Here is a 14,685-nt window from a genome sequence, read left to right as displayed (position 1 = left end):
GAGAATACCGTCACAACCTTGATAAACAGGCTTTGGAAAATTATTGCAATTATTTTAGGTGGGGAGCCAGCTATCATAAATTGATATTCAACTGGAGGTCAATGTATTGTCTTTAGATATTTTAGGTGGGGAGCCAGCTATCATAAATTGATATTCAACTGGAGGTCAATGTATTGTCTTTAGATTGGGGAGGGGGAAGTGTGACATGACTGGTATGTCAGAGGCCGTGGTATGTGCTGTTATGTCTATTGGAAAATGCATATAAACAATCTCTTGCTGCTAATGGAAAAAGTGTTGAGAGGTTACCTCTCTAAGACTACATGTCAGAAATGACCACATGTTTGACATCGAATAGGCGATGGATAATTAATCAATGCGCTTTAGTTGCTTTAATGAGAAATATTACCTTTTTAAGTCTGTATATTTTAAAACACAAAACCCTGAAAATGTGTACACATTGACAATTTCTGCGTCTCCGTATTTTTTGGCAACATATTGGCATCTCCTGGGTAACATTTCTGATGGCAATATTGGGATTGCATATTATTCATCTTGGAGATTTAAAAAAACAAACAAAAAACATACAAACAAACAAAAACAACACACACAAAACTGATCCAACGTATGTCAAGGTGGTAGAGGTGTTTCTTCATACGATGTCCATTTGTTCTTGTACGGACTAGCAGAACTAATGTAATGTAGGTGAAAACTGGACACAAGAGCTGTATGAAACCTAGCTTTGTTCTGTTGAAACTCAACGTTTACTAACTATTCTGCGCTGAAGTGGGATTAACGGATATAAAAGCACGTGACAGATGCGTGTGAAGAACGAGTTTATATATATATATATATATATATATATATATACTGAACAAAATAAGAAACTTCCGCTAACTTTGCTTGAACATAACTTGATGAAAACAAACCGGGGGAATAATTGTTATATATGCGTTTAAAGAGTGTTCCATGATGCATCGTTTGGTGCAAAAATCATGGCCATAGGGTTAACAGAAACTGGGAGAAATTTTGACCAAGTGTGGTAGGGGTTAAAACAAAAACAACACCCGACTTAATAACGGGTATGACCACCTCTTGAATTGACCACTGCAGTGCATCGCAGGCTCATAGAATTGACTAGTGTTGATTTCTGCCTGTGGAATATTGTTCCATTCCTGAATGAGCGCTTGACGAAGTTCGTTGACGTTAGCGGGTGGGTTGGGACGACGCCTCAATCGTCTGTCCAGACATGCTCGATGGGGTTGAGATCAGGACTTTTAGCGGGCGAGTCATCAATGAAATCAATGTTATTTGTCCTAAGAAAATTTACAGTGTCTCTAGCTGTATGAGAGGTGGCATTATCATGCTAAAAAATCGAGATGTTGGCGTTGTTATGGAACAGAGGAATGACGTGATGAGCGAGAATGTCATCGCGGTAACGTTGAGCATTTAAATTGCCATCAATGACGACTAGTGGTGAACGATAACCATGTGCAATGGCTGCCCAGACCGTGACAGAACCCCCACCCCCGAAACGATCTCGTTCAAGAACACAACAGTCAGCATAGCGTGCATTGCTCCTACTGTAGACGCGCACCCTGCTATCACCACGTTGTAAAGAAAATCTGGATTCATCCGAAAAAAGAACGGTATTCCAGCGTCGCCGTATCCAACGAGTGTGTACACGTGCCCGATTTAGACGATGACGTTGCGTTAAAACGCATCCAACGTAAGGACGTCGTGCATGTAAACCGTTCTCCCGCAGACGATTACGAACAGTTTGCCCACTGATTCGGTTATTATGAAGCCCAGGTGTGTTAGCAGCAGTAGCAGTGGCAGTTTGGAATCGATTGCGCAAATGCGTGTTCATGATACAGCGGTCTTGACCACGCGTTGTAACACGCGGACGTTCACAACGTGGCAAGTCGTCGGTGCTTCCTGTCGTTCGAAATCTTACGCGATTTCGTATCGCTCGACTAGAACATGCCAGCATCAAGCATGCCAATCGCCCGTTCGCGTAAATTATTGGGTATTCTTGGCATACTAAGATGCTACAATGTAAAAAACGTTAATTTTTTTACACATTTTGAAGCGTTTTCGTTCACTTGACAACAATGTCAGTAAGACAAGTAAAACAAATTGACCGAATACTACACGGGACATGTCGAACCATGCATGCACGTGCAAATTGAATTTCACGTTGTCGACGATTAACTGCAAAAATAATCGATAAAATTCATGAATCCTGATAATACAGCTCAAGGCTAATACTACCTATATAATTTCATTACACAATGAATTCTTTAACACAACAAATACTATATGTACAAATCGGAAGTTTCTTTTTTTGTTCAGTATATGTCTACACAATCGTCTGCGTGACCTAGAAGCATATCACAAGTCCCTGACATGCCTGGGTCACTGTCCAGCATATTATTTATGCAGTGTAAATGTTGGATCACTGAGTAAATACTTACAGTGTTTAAAGAAACATGGCCTCTCAAGATGTCGAGCTAAAAGACGACAAAGTCAGCATAATTGGCTGGTACGTAGATTATCTTATACCTGTAGACCTACCTCTTTACAATAATCTGACATAGCAACAAGGTGAAACTGTCTTTAATCATAGTAAGCATTTTAGGTGTTCTAGGAAAGTAGGTCTGTAGCCGGGTTGGAATGGGGGCTGTTGCCCCTCCCTCCCCTGTCAAAAAAGATTGCTTCCCTCCCCACCTTAGAATCTTATGGAATATACTCATGTGTATGCCTTAATTAAGTATGCCCTCTTAAAACTGAATGCCACAACCCAAATGATACCAGATGGCTTCGGTTCTGTAGAGAAGGGGGTAGAGACGTAGCCCAGTGGTAAAACGCTCGCTTGATGCGCGGTCGGTTTGAGATCGATCCCCGTAAGTGGGCCCATTGGGCTATTTCTCGCTCCAGCCAATGTACCACGACTGGTACATCAAAGCCGTGGTATGTGCTATCCAGTCTATGGGATGGTGCATATAAAATATCCTTTCTGCTAATCGAAAAAAGTAGCCCATGAAGTGGCAATAGCGGGTTTCCTCCTTTAGTATCTGTGTGGTCCTTAACCATATGTCCGACGCCATATAACCGTAAATACAATATGTTGAGTGTGTTGTTAAATAAAACATTTCCTTCCTTATTGGTGGTATCGATCTCCGTCGGTGGGCCCACTGGGCTATTTCTCGTTCCAACCAGTGCATCACGACTGGTATATCAAAGGCCGTGGTATGTACTACACTGTGGGATGGTGCATGTAAAAGATCCCTTGCTGCTAATCGGAACGAGTAGCCCATGAAGTGGCGACAGCGGGTTTCCTCTCTCAATATCCGTGTGGTCCTTAACCATATGTCTGACGCCATATAACCGTAAATAAAATGTGTTGAGTGCGTCGTTAAATAAAACATGTCTTTCTTTTTATCGGTGATAGTCCTCAGATCACAGTTATCTTCCCATTTGGTTGTCTTCCATTCGGGAATTTGTCGGCGCAAGTAGTCTGCTGTTTGACTGTGATTAGTTCATGGCAGACAGCTTTGATGTGGCAACTATTTGACTGAAGTTGACAGGGGAGAGCATATAGTTTGTAAACATGTGTAACTTGTTGACATTAAAGACTTGTTTGTCGTAATTCTGGCCCATGCAAAAGTAGTGGGTTTTTTTATAAAATGGGTGTACACCAGCCAGGTTTAGTGTGTGTTTGTTTAAACCAATATCCTGGGAGAAAGAGCTGAACAACAGGGGTTGTTCTTTTCAGGGTATGTTTCCTCCAGACAGACAAACCAGTGGCGGATCCTGAAAATCCATTTACGGGGGGGGGGGGGGGGGGGGGGGGGCAGTGACATGACGTGGAATGCCAAGGGAACTTTCGGGGAGGTTTGGAGGGGGATCGTAAAAAAAAATGAAAATTAATATATAATAAAATTATAACTATCGCAAAATTTAGGGGGGTTGGGCCCTGCCCCACCCCCCAATCCGCCTCTGCAAAAGTACATATACAAATCCATGGACTTGCTGATATTAATAAAAAAAATTATAGGCACTAAAGCTATATAGAAACATAGCGTAATTAATTGTGGTATGTGGCCAGTAGTCTATGTAGCGGTAGCGGTTCTCTCCCTTACCATCTAACTAACTATCCAATGTGCTGCGATGTCATCAAACAAGTATTCCTTTACTTTTAACTTTCTGTTCCATTTAGTGGTTATTTCGGCAGCTCCTGGCTGATGTTATACGTACGAGGGGGTTATCGCGTGTCTGTGTATGACGTCAGTTCAGACAACATGAGAGCGTCCCTGGCGCAGATCCGGACGGAATTGTACCATCTGGAAGAGAACGGACACGGCAAGGAAGGTTTTACAGCCGAACAGCAGTTTGAACGAATCACTATCTGTAGCAGTGTGGAAGAATGCGTCCGGAATTCCATTTTAGTGCAAGCAAGTCCTTGAGTCTGTTTCTTTAGAAGTCTGTATTAATACTGATACATTTTTATCAATTAAAAAAAAAAAATTCTATATAATCCTTGCTGTAATAAAAAAAAGAAAAAAAGAGGCAGGGGCAAGGAAACATTTTTTCCAATTGAACAACTGATTTCATTTCTTTCTTATTTATTTTGTACTTACATGCAAATAATGTTCAAACGAAACAAAAAGGAAACATCTGTATAAATTTGTAATAAATAGCAACCTTTCCATCTGAAAAGCTGTCTTGTTTAGCAGGATGTGTATACATATATCCGTTTATTTATTGCATTATAATATAATCATCTGATGCTACCGGTTTGTGGTATTGAGGATTTATTCTCATTTTGTTTGGGGGCGAGACGTAGCCTTGTAAAACGCTCATCTGATGCGCGATCGGTCTAGGATCGATCCCCGTCGCTGGGCTTGTTGAGTTATTTCTCGTTCCAACCAGTGCACCACGACTGGTATATCAAAGTCCGTGGTATGTGTTATTATGTTTGTCGGATGGTGCATGTGATATATACTGAAACAAAAAAGAAACTAGCTGCTGCTGTTATGGTATTCATTGGTGTATAAACCGCACAACGCCAAAACGGTATGGCTTTCCATCGCTTTATTTGATCAATTCTGACATGGAACCCACAAGGCAGAAGAAAAAGAGGCCGCCCAAAGAACACATAGCGAAGGGACCTCCAGGGGGACACCAAGAAGACAGGATACACCTGGAGGCAGCTTGAAACCAGAGCCCAGGATAGACAACTCTGGAAAACTGTAGCCAATGGCCTATGCCCCAGAAGGGACGACGGGCATATGTAAGTAAAGTATTTGATCAATGAATCCAAAGACGTCACGCCGTATAAAACCCAAAAGTCACTCAGTAAGGATGCTAAAGTAAATTACAGTCAGTAACGTGTGTGGCTTCCACGACGGCTCTGCAACGTCTCCTCATGGACTGCCGAAGTCGGGTGAACACCCGTACCGGAAGTCGATGCCATTGTTCTACCAGTACCTGCCCAAGGTCTAGCAGATTCTGGGGAGCGTTCGAAAGGTTTCGCAGCCGTCTGCCCAGTTCTTCCCAAATGTGCTCTATGGGGTTTAAATATGGTGAGCGGAATGGCCATTCCCAGAAATTCACAGGAGCATTGCGCAATTTTTTTTTTTAATTAAATCGAGTCAAGGCTGCTGTATGGGGCGTGGCATCATCATGCTGGAACGTGAATCCTGGGCAATGTGCACGAAGAAATGGAATAAGTTCTGGCGTCAACACTTGGTCACGATATTGTCATGCTATAAGGTTACCATTAATGTCCAGGAGTCGAGAACGACCATTTCCGGTGAGAGCTCCTGGCCATGGGCGATCTGCTGTTGACTCCGTTTGCCGGACACGTCTCCTTAGATTGTGCATTGTCTACTGGCTGCACGTGGCGCACTCGCGATCGTTATTCGACAGTTTAGCCATTCTTTTATTATTGTTTTTCGCAAGGTTTCACGTGTTTTTCTACATGTGAATGTGGCAATGGTGTGGCGATCATGTGATCTTTCGCATGTGCAAGTCATGGTTTGCATAAAATTTACTATGCACGTGTACCATCTCGGATGTCGTAGCACGGGCTATGTGCAAAGTGAAACCATCATCTAGGCAACACACAATTTACCAATTGTTTGACATTCAATAGCTGATGATTAATAAATCAATGTCATTATGTTTAAGGAATGCATACCAGAAGACTTGGAAAGGAAACGCGAGTTGCTGAAGACCATAGAACGCCATGTACAGCAAGACACCATCATTGTGAGCTTCGCTTCAGCGCTGCTGCCGTCTTTGCTGTCAGAACATCTTGACCATAAAGAGAACTTCGTCGTCGTTCATTCTGTATGTTTCTTAACGGGGTATTTTCAATACTGGTATATAATTTTAGGACCGCAACTATCCTGAAATAAATGGAGTGGTAGTACAAAAAAAAAGTAGAATAGTGTCTTCTCCGGTTAGACAAACGTGGTGCTCTAACACCTTTTGGTAATGTCTTTTGGGATATGTAATTATATCTTCTGGGGTGTGCAATTACCCACTTCCCTCAGTAGTAACGATCCTGAATTTGCTCCAGTCATGGTGTACTAATAACTCCAGTACTGAATCTGAACAACAAAACTGTTACTGCAATCAACATTCGTATCTATGTACAAGTCGCAGTCAAAGGAACGTTTTAACAAGGTCGTGACTCCTACCTAAACTGCCTGCCTTATCTTGGGTCTACCCATAGTTATTGCACATAAAAAAAAACCCTAAAACAATAACAACAACAACAACAAAAGCAAAAATATACTGATGGAAAAAAATAAGGGGACACATTAATTTGTAGAATGTGGGATTGAATGTCTGTAGTGTTGAATGTGCTGCCTATATGTTCCCAGTCAACTTCCGACAATATGAATTGATTTTTGATGCATTCATTATTTCTTGTTGCTATCTGTGTGATCCTTTATTTCTTTCCATCAGTATATAATAGTATAAAATCAAAACCTAAACAAAAACAAAACAACGCCTAGACCGTATACAGTTAGTCTACACTGTTAGTATCACCTATACGTTATTATTTTATCAATTTAAGCTGAAACCAACCTTGTTGATAAAAAGTACTGAAGTGGTACCTTCCCCATGGACAAATACTAACACCCTCAAAAGGTTGACGAAGATTCTTGAAGGCCTGGGACTTCTTCCTATTGTGCTGCTCAAAGAGATAGATGGATACACCATGAATCGAATCCACTACTGTCTGATGGCAGAGTGTTACCACCTAGTAAAGGTTTGTTCTTTAAAGGAAAAGAAGACTATCTCCGGTATAGTGAATAAATGAATGTTTAATGAGACCCCAGCACGAAAAACATACTAGCTATTGGGTGTCCATCCCCATATTGGGCAACGATATTTTGTTGTTGTTACTTTTCTTTTTAATGATACAGAGTGCGTGTGTATGAGCATATCTCTCTCTCTCTCTCTCTCTCTCTCTCTCTCTCTCTCTCTCTCTCTCTCTCTCTCTCTCTCTCTCTCTCTCTCTCTCTCTCTCTCTCTCTCTCTCTCTCTCTCTCTCACCCAAATCAACAAATAACTAAATTTCTAAAACAGACAGATGTAACTTTAACTTCAATTATGTCATCTATTAAAGTATTATTTGGTTGGGGCGGGACGTAGCTCAGTAGTACAGCGCTCGCCTGATCCATCTAGGATCGATTCCCGTCGGTGGCCCCATTGGGCTATTTTTCGTTCCAACCAGTGCTCCACAACTGATGTAATAAAGGCTAGTGGTATGTACTATCCTGTCTGTTTGATGGTGTATAAAAAGATCCCTTGCTGCTAATCAAAAAGAGTAGCCCATGAAGTAGCGACAGCGGGTTTCCTCTCTCAGTATCTGTGTGTTCCTTAACCATATGTCTGACGCCATATAACCGTAAATAAAATGTGTTGTGTGCGTCGTTAAATAAACCACTTCCTTCCTTATTAAAGCATATACTATTATGTTTACCCCAGGGCGGTTACTGTGACGCTGTAGACGTGGACACAGCTATGCAGGAAGGACTTGGACAATGGTATCCCTTTCTGGGACTGTTTGAGATAGAACACCTAAACGCAGATGGTAGGTTGAGTTTATTGTTACTTTTATTTGTAATTGCCAAGATCCATTTCAATTTGATATTTGGTCATAAATGAAGTCAGTAATTAGCACTACATTAATGTTTTTTAAAACAACTGCTGCAGCCACTTCTACTGTTACCACTACTACAACAACTACTGCTACTACCACCACCACCACCACTACTATTACTAATAATGCTGCTGTTGCTGCTAATACTACTTTTGCTACTACTTCTATTACTACTAATACTACCATTACTACTTCATCTACTATTACTACTTCTACTACTACTACTACTACTTCTACTACTGCTGCTGCTGCTGCTGCTTATACTAATAGTATTATTATTAGTATACTATTAGTACAACAACAACTACTACTATTATAGTCGAGTACTCTGTAAGATAGCTAGACGGACAGTTATACACACTCTACCACCACCACCACCACCACCACCACCACCACCACCTCCACCGCCACCACCACCACCTCCACCACCACCACAACCACCACCACCACCACCACAGCAGCCACCACCACCACCACCACCATCACCACCACCACCTCCACCACCACCACCACCACCTCCACCGCCACCACCACCACCTCTCACCACCACCACAATACCACCACCACTTCCACCACAGCTAGCACCACCACTATACCACCAACACCATCACCACCACGCACCTCCACCACCACCACCATTTTCCACCAACTCCACCACCACCACCACCACCACCAAGATGACACACTACCATTCACCACTATTCATAATAATGCTTCTGTTGCCACTAATATCAGTGCTGTTACTTGCTACTTACTAATCGATTACTATTACTACCCTGAAACACAATGAAAACGCATAAAAACAACTATTTGGTGTGTCCAATGGGCCGACAGCACTATAAATGAATTGAGGGGATAAGGATGGACATTAATGACTGGTATTCATGAGATCAGCCATGGAAACATGGCCAGTTATCATCAGTAATCGAGTTTGCATTCGTAATCGAAAAGTTCACCCCTACCCCCCCCCCCCCCCTACGTTTATCAAGGTCAGTATGGCGGTGACGTACACACCATTGGCCCGTGAGCATGCGTAAAGACGACGGGGAAATGATTGGCACAAAAATCTCAAATGGCCTCAAATCTCCTGCAACGTCTATGCAAGCTCAGCTACGTTATGCGGTGGTGGCTGGCGGTGACGTACACGACGTCCTAACTCATCCCCCATGTGTTCAATTGGGTTCAAATCCGGTGAAACGGCGGGCCAGTTCATAACGGTGATACCGGCTTGTTGCAGCAATGCCTGGGTAATTCTTTCAGTATGTGGACGGGCATTGTCTGGTTGAAACAGAAGGGGACCTCCTGGTCTTCGGTGACGGCGCAAAAGTGGCTGGAGAACTGGTCTTAGAATAACGTCAACATAACGCTGGGCTGTAAGGGCATCGTGGACAATGATGAGATCACTCCTGAAATCACTCCTGAAATCACCATTTTCTGTGTGTCTGCTATTGTATGTGTAACGAGAACAAAACCAGGATTAAAACCCAGACAAAAGTACCAATCAATGGCTTCCTCTCATAAATTGTTATTTTAAATCCAATAAATATATTTTTCATTAATCACAACAACAAAAATATCTGTTTGTGTTTTCATTGTGTGTCAGTATACTTTGAATTCCAAATTTAAACGTAAATCACCCAAGTCCGGCTACTTCTTCGATAATGTTGCGCTAATAACAGAGCTAGGGTTGTTCCCCTTCTTCTATTATTTACGGTTATATGGCGTCAGACATATGGTTAAGGACCTCACAGATTTTGAGAGGAAACCCGCTGTCGCCACTACATGGGCTACTCTTTCCGATTAGCAGCAAGGGATCTTTTATTTGCGCTTCCCGCAGGCAGGATAGCACAAACCATGGCCTTTGTTGAACCAGTTATGGATCACTGGTCGGTGCAAGTGGTTTACACCTATCCATTGAGCCTTGCTCAGGGTTTGGAGTCGGTATCTGGATTAAAAAACCCATGCCTCGACTGGGATCCGAACCCAGTACCTACAGGCCTATAGACCGATGGCCTAACCACGACGCCACCGAGGCCGGTCAACTAATCAAAAACACACCAACATTTTTTGTTGGAGAGAGAGAGAGAGAGAGAGAGAGAGAGAGAGAGAGAGAGAGAGAGAGAGAGAGAGAGAGAGAGAGAGAGAGAGAGAGAGAGAGAGAGAGAGAGAGAGAGAGAGAGAGAGAGAGAGAGAGCGAGAGAGAGACAGACAGACAGAGAGAGAGAGAGAGACACACACACACACACACTCACACACAGACTGACTTGTGAATATTAAGAAAAAAAATTGTTTGGTCTCCAGGTTTCGTTGCTCTATGTAAAAGATATGGGAATGCTCACTATGAAGTCCAGAAGTCATTTTTACCACCAGAGAGGATGGAAGGCGCAACTGCGAAGGCAATTCACAACAGTTTGTGTGAAATAGTGCCTCTGGATATGCTTGAAGAACAGCGTAGATTCCGTATCAAGGCACTAGCCGCTTTACAGAAGATGAAAGACGATTTAGATGTAAATGATCCGTGACGAAAATAATAGATCCTTACAAGGCAACATCTGAAGAGATCACTCTGTTGTTAAAGGGACACTCCCGAGTTTGCTGTAAAATGTTTCCGACTAATAAAATACTTCTAGGATTAAACTTACATATTAAATATATTTTCTTGTTTAGAATATGAGTGTCTGTATATTCAATGTGTTTCTGGTCGTCTTAATATTTGTAAGAAGCCCGAAGTGGATTTTGTCTTCAAATAATTTCGTACGTACGAAAAACATATATTTCAGGAAATAAAATAAAATTTAACCTAGTGCAAATATTAGAACGATCAGAAACACGTTTAATATACAGCTAATATACTAATATTTTATGCAGAAAAATATATTTGATATGTAATTACAATCATTAAAAAGTCTCTGTTAGTCGATAACATCTTAAAACTTGCAGCAAACTCAGGAATGTCCCTTTAAGAATTCTTTTTAACTAGCTTTAAACAAAGGCAGCTAATATACATACATACATCCCATACATCGAGTGATTTGTGAAAAAATTTCCTTTTATTATTTGAAGTGTGTAACACACAGAACATTGACGGTCAGCATAAATCAATTTATAATTTTATCTATTGATGGTAGACTATTAATTTTGACATATGATTTACTATTAAAATGATGCACAATACAAAACATAATGTACAAAACATGTTATACCAATACAAAGCTACTCAGTAGCAACTGTAGGTACTAACACCATGGGCGTTCGAATCCTCGTTGGAGGGGACGACTGGCCCGGTGGCGGAGTGGTTAACCATCGGACTACAGGCTTATAGGTACAGGGTTCGCAGCCCGGTACCGACTCCAACCCAGAGCGAGTTCTTAATGGTTCAGTGGGTAGGTGTAAGGCCACTACACCCTCTTCTCTCTCACTAACCAACTAACAACTAACTCACTGTCCTGGACAGACATCCCAGATAGCTGAGGTGTGTCCCTAGGACAGCGTGCTTGAACCTTAATTGGATATAAGTACGAAAATAAGTTGAAATGAATGACTAAATGGACTGGATGGAAAGACTATGCAAAGACGACAAAACACAGTATAGCACACACGACTCTTTCCATCCACCCCAACCAGGACCCGGGCGCCCGTGACTAACACCGTTATTACCAGCCTCGGAGGTGTAGCGGTTAAAACACCGAACAGAAGGCCTGTAGGTACTGGGTTCGCCTCTCCATCCTCAACATCCACCCCAACCAGGCCCCGGACGCCCGTGACTAACACCGTTATTACCAGCCTCGGAGGTGTAGCGGTTAAAACACCGAACAGAAGGCCTGTAGGTACTGGGTTCGCCTCTCCATCCTGAACATCCACCCCAACCAGGCCCCGGACGCCCGTGACTAACACCGTTATTACCAGCCTCGGAGGTGTAGCGGTTAAAACACCGAACAGAAGGCCTGTAGGTACTGGGTTCGCCTCTCCATCCTCAACATCCACCCCAACCAGGCCCCGGACGCCCGTGACTAACACCGTTATTACCAGCCTCGGAGGTGTAGCGGTTAAAACACCGAACAGAAGGCCTGTAGGTACTGGGTTCGCCTCTCCATCCTGAACATCCACCCCAACCAGGCCCCGGACGCCCGTGACTAACACCGTTATTACCAGCCTCGGAGGTGTAGCGGTTAAACCACCGGACAGAAGGCTGGTAGGTACTGGGTTCGCCTCGCCATCCTCTCCATCCACTCCAACCAGGACCCGGACACCCGTGACTAGCACTGTTATTACCAGCCTCGGAGGTGTAACGGTGAAACCACCGGACAGAAGGCCTGTAGATACTGGGTTCGCCTTTCCATCCACTCCAACCAGGATTCGGACGCCCGTGTCTAACACCGGTATTACCAGCCTCGGAGGTCTAGCAGTTAAACCACCGGACTTAAAGCCTGTATGTACCGGGTTCGCATCCCGGTAACAGCCCTTGCCTAGAGTGAGTGTACAGACTCGGTAGGTAAGTAGGTGTAACGACACTACGCCGACTTCTCTATGTCCTGGACAGATAGCTAATATGTGTGTGCCCACGACAGCGTGCTTGAACCTTAATAGGATATAAGCACGAAAATAAGTATAAACAAACAGCCCACACAGGACTACAGATAAAAGCAAGACTTTATAAAAAAATAAATAAAAAATAATTATTAGTGACCAGATTCCATTGTAAATAGATAGGCTTCTGTTAGTAGCTGTGGCACCAAGGGTGTTTTTTTAGACTGCCTGACAAAAATTTGCAGATAGCTGACTTGGATAGCATGTTTGAACCTTAATTGGAATAAGCACAACATTTTAGTTGAAATGTTGGCAGTTAAAAACAAAATGGTGGCAGTTAGTTGTATATATACTCTTCAAAAAAAAGTAGGGGAACCTGAAATATTAATGTTAATATCAACTATTAGATCGAATATACGTTTTGACCACAGACATCCTAGTAAAGAACGTTCAGGTCTGTTTATCAACACACCGAAACACATTCCATAGTTTGCACATGCATCACGCTGTTGCCCCGTACACGTGCGTGGGGTTTCATTCTCGATTTTGACAATTTCTAGGAAGGTCCATTAATCACTGTGGAACATTATTTCTGTAAATCGTGTGCATTCTTTTGATCATACAGCTGTTATTGTTTTGTTTTTAGTCAGTTTTATTGTTTGAATTTGCGATTTACTGATAAAAAAAACCCGTCAACTTTCAAATTTCACTTCTGACGCCAATCGTCCTTCAAGATCTTTGGTGGTCATAAAGCCACTATTATCATATAACCATTGAGTCAATAAGTGCAGTTAAACGTACACTGAATTAGTTTACAATAATCATATTTGTTAGATAATGTTAGATATATATTTGTAAGACTGTGAGGTGACATTTAATAAGTTAGCTGGATTTTATTAACTTTTTTTTTCATAAATGGAATATAATACTGTGAAGTCAGCATTCTTAGCCTAGGTATTTTACATGTAACAAGGAGAAGTCACAACAAGCATTTAAAACTACATTCCCTGGAATATTTTTATTATTTAAGCATATAGAAGAGAAAATCTAATTACGTTTAGTGCATATATGACGCCGCATTGGTTTCACTACGCTGGCTTATCCAGGTCAAAAACAAAGCCATGATTTTGAAAGTGGAACACTTTTGACGGGCCCGTACCGATCTCGGTTTTCATTGGCTTGTCACAAGTATAGAATTCCCCAACAAGAGATCACGTGAGATTTCGCAATTTTTGAACAAATTTAACTGTCTTGATTGAGGGGTCGTCTCATATCTCCAAAACATATTTATATTCATAGAGGTATGGTACAACGCCTTTCCAGGGGTCGGTGAGTGGGGGATTTGCCTTGAAATTTTGACAGTGGCCAGCTGTTGGCATACGCGTTACATGTAAGGGGGTGTTACTAATTACGTAACGCTCTAGTGGTAGAGGAAGAGGCTACTGTGTTCGATTTACGTAACATTTTTCAAGACTATATGTTATTTTTATTCATTACTTAGACCTAAAAAGGTGTTTTTTGGAAATGCGCGGTCAGTCTAGGATCGATCCCCATCGGCGGGTATACAAAATGACCATTGTATGTGAACATAAACAATCCCTTGCTAAAAAAAAAATGTAGCTGGTTTCCAAGGCGCGTGTGCAGGGATTTCAGCGGGGTTGGGGTTATAGACTGTTAAGCGAAGTTTATATGGGGCCATGCTCCCCCCAAAAATACATTTCAATTTTTGTTAAGCTTGGACAAGTAAGGGTTTCGACCTCCAATACCCTCCCCCTGCACATGCACCCGATTCCTCTCTAAGATTATATGTCAAAATTAGGCCTACCAAATGTTAGACATCCAACAGCAGATGGAAAGATAGGATATGTTTTATTTAACGACGCACTCAACACATTTTATTTACGGTTGTATGGGGTCGGATGATTATTAAATCAATATGCTTTATCTTTGATGTCGTTAAACACCTCCCCCCCCCC

The 14,685-nt window shown here is 42.2% G+C and overlaps 2 protein-coding genes across 2 annotated transcripts; both read left to right on the top strand.

The window, feature by feature from the left end:
• The first annotated feature begins 2,304 nt into the window (after window positions 1-2,304).
• LOC121370370 (lambda-crystallin homolog) lies at window positions 2,305-4,719 on the top strand. The gene is made up of 2 exons (XM_041495539.1): window positions 2,305-2,542; window positions 4,220-4,719. The coding sequence occupies exons 1-2, from the start codon at window positions 2,490-2,492 to the stop codon at window positions 4,464-4,466; spliced, it is 300 nt and encodes a 99-aa protein (XP_041351473.1). The 5' UTR covers window positions 2,305-2,489; the 3' UTR covers window positions 4,467-4,719.
• Window positions 4,720-6,183: 1,464 nt separating this feature from the next.
• Window positions 6,184-10,774, top strand: LOC121369917 (lambda-crystallin homolog). The gene is made up of 4 exons (XM_041494997.1): window positions 6,184-6,354; window positions 7,091-7,285; window positions 8,008-8,113; window positions 10,484-10,774. Exons 1-4 carry the CDS (start codon window positions 6,184-6,186, stop codon window positions 10,702-10,704), a joined length of 693 nt encoding a protein of 230 aa, XP_041350931.1. The 3' UTR covers window positions 10,705-10,774.
• The last annotated feature ends 3,911 nt before the right edge of the window (window positions 10,775-14,685 follow it).

This window comes from Gigantopelta aegis, chromosome 4 (genome assembly GCF_016097555.1).
Source record: "Gigantopelta aegis isolate Gae_Host chromosome 4, Gae_host_genome, whole genome shotgun sequence".
Classification (NCBI taxonomy): Eukaryota; Metazoa; Mollusca; class Gastropoda; order Neomphalida; family Peltospiridae; genus Gigantopelta; species Gigantopelta aegis.
Note: the sequence above shows the minus strand (reverse complement) of the source record. Positions and strands in the feature narration are given on the sequence as shown.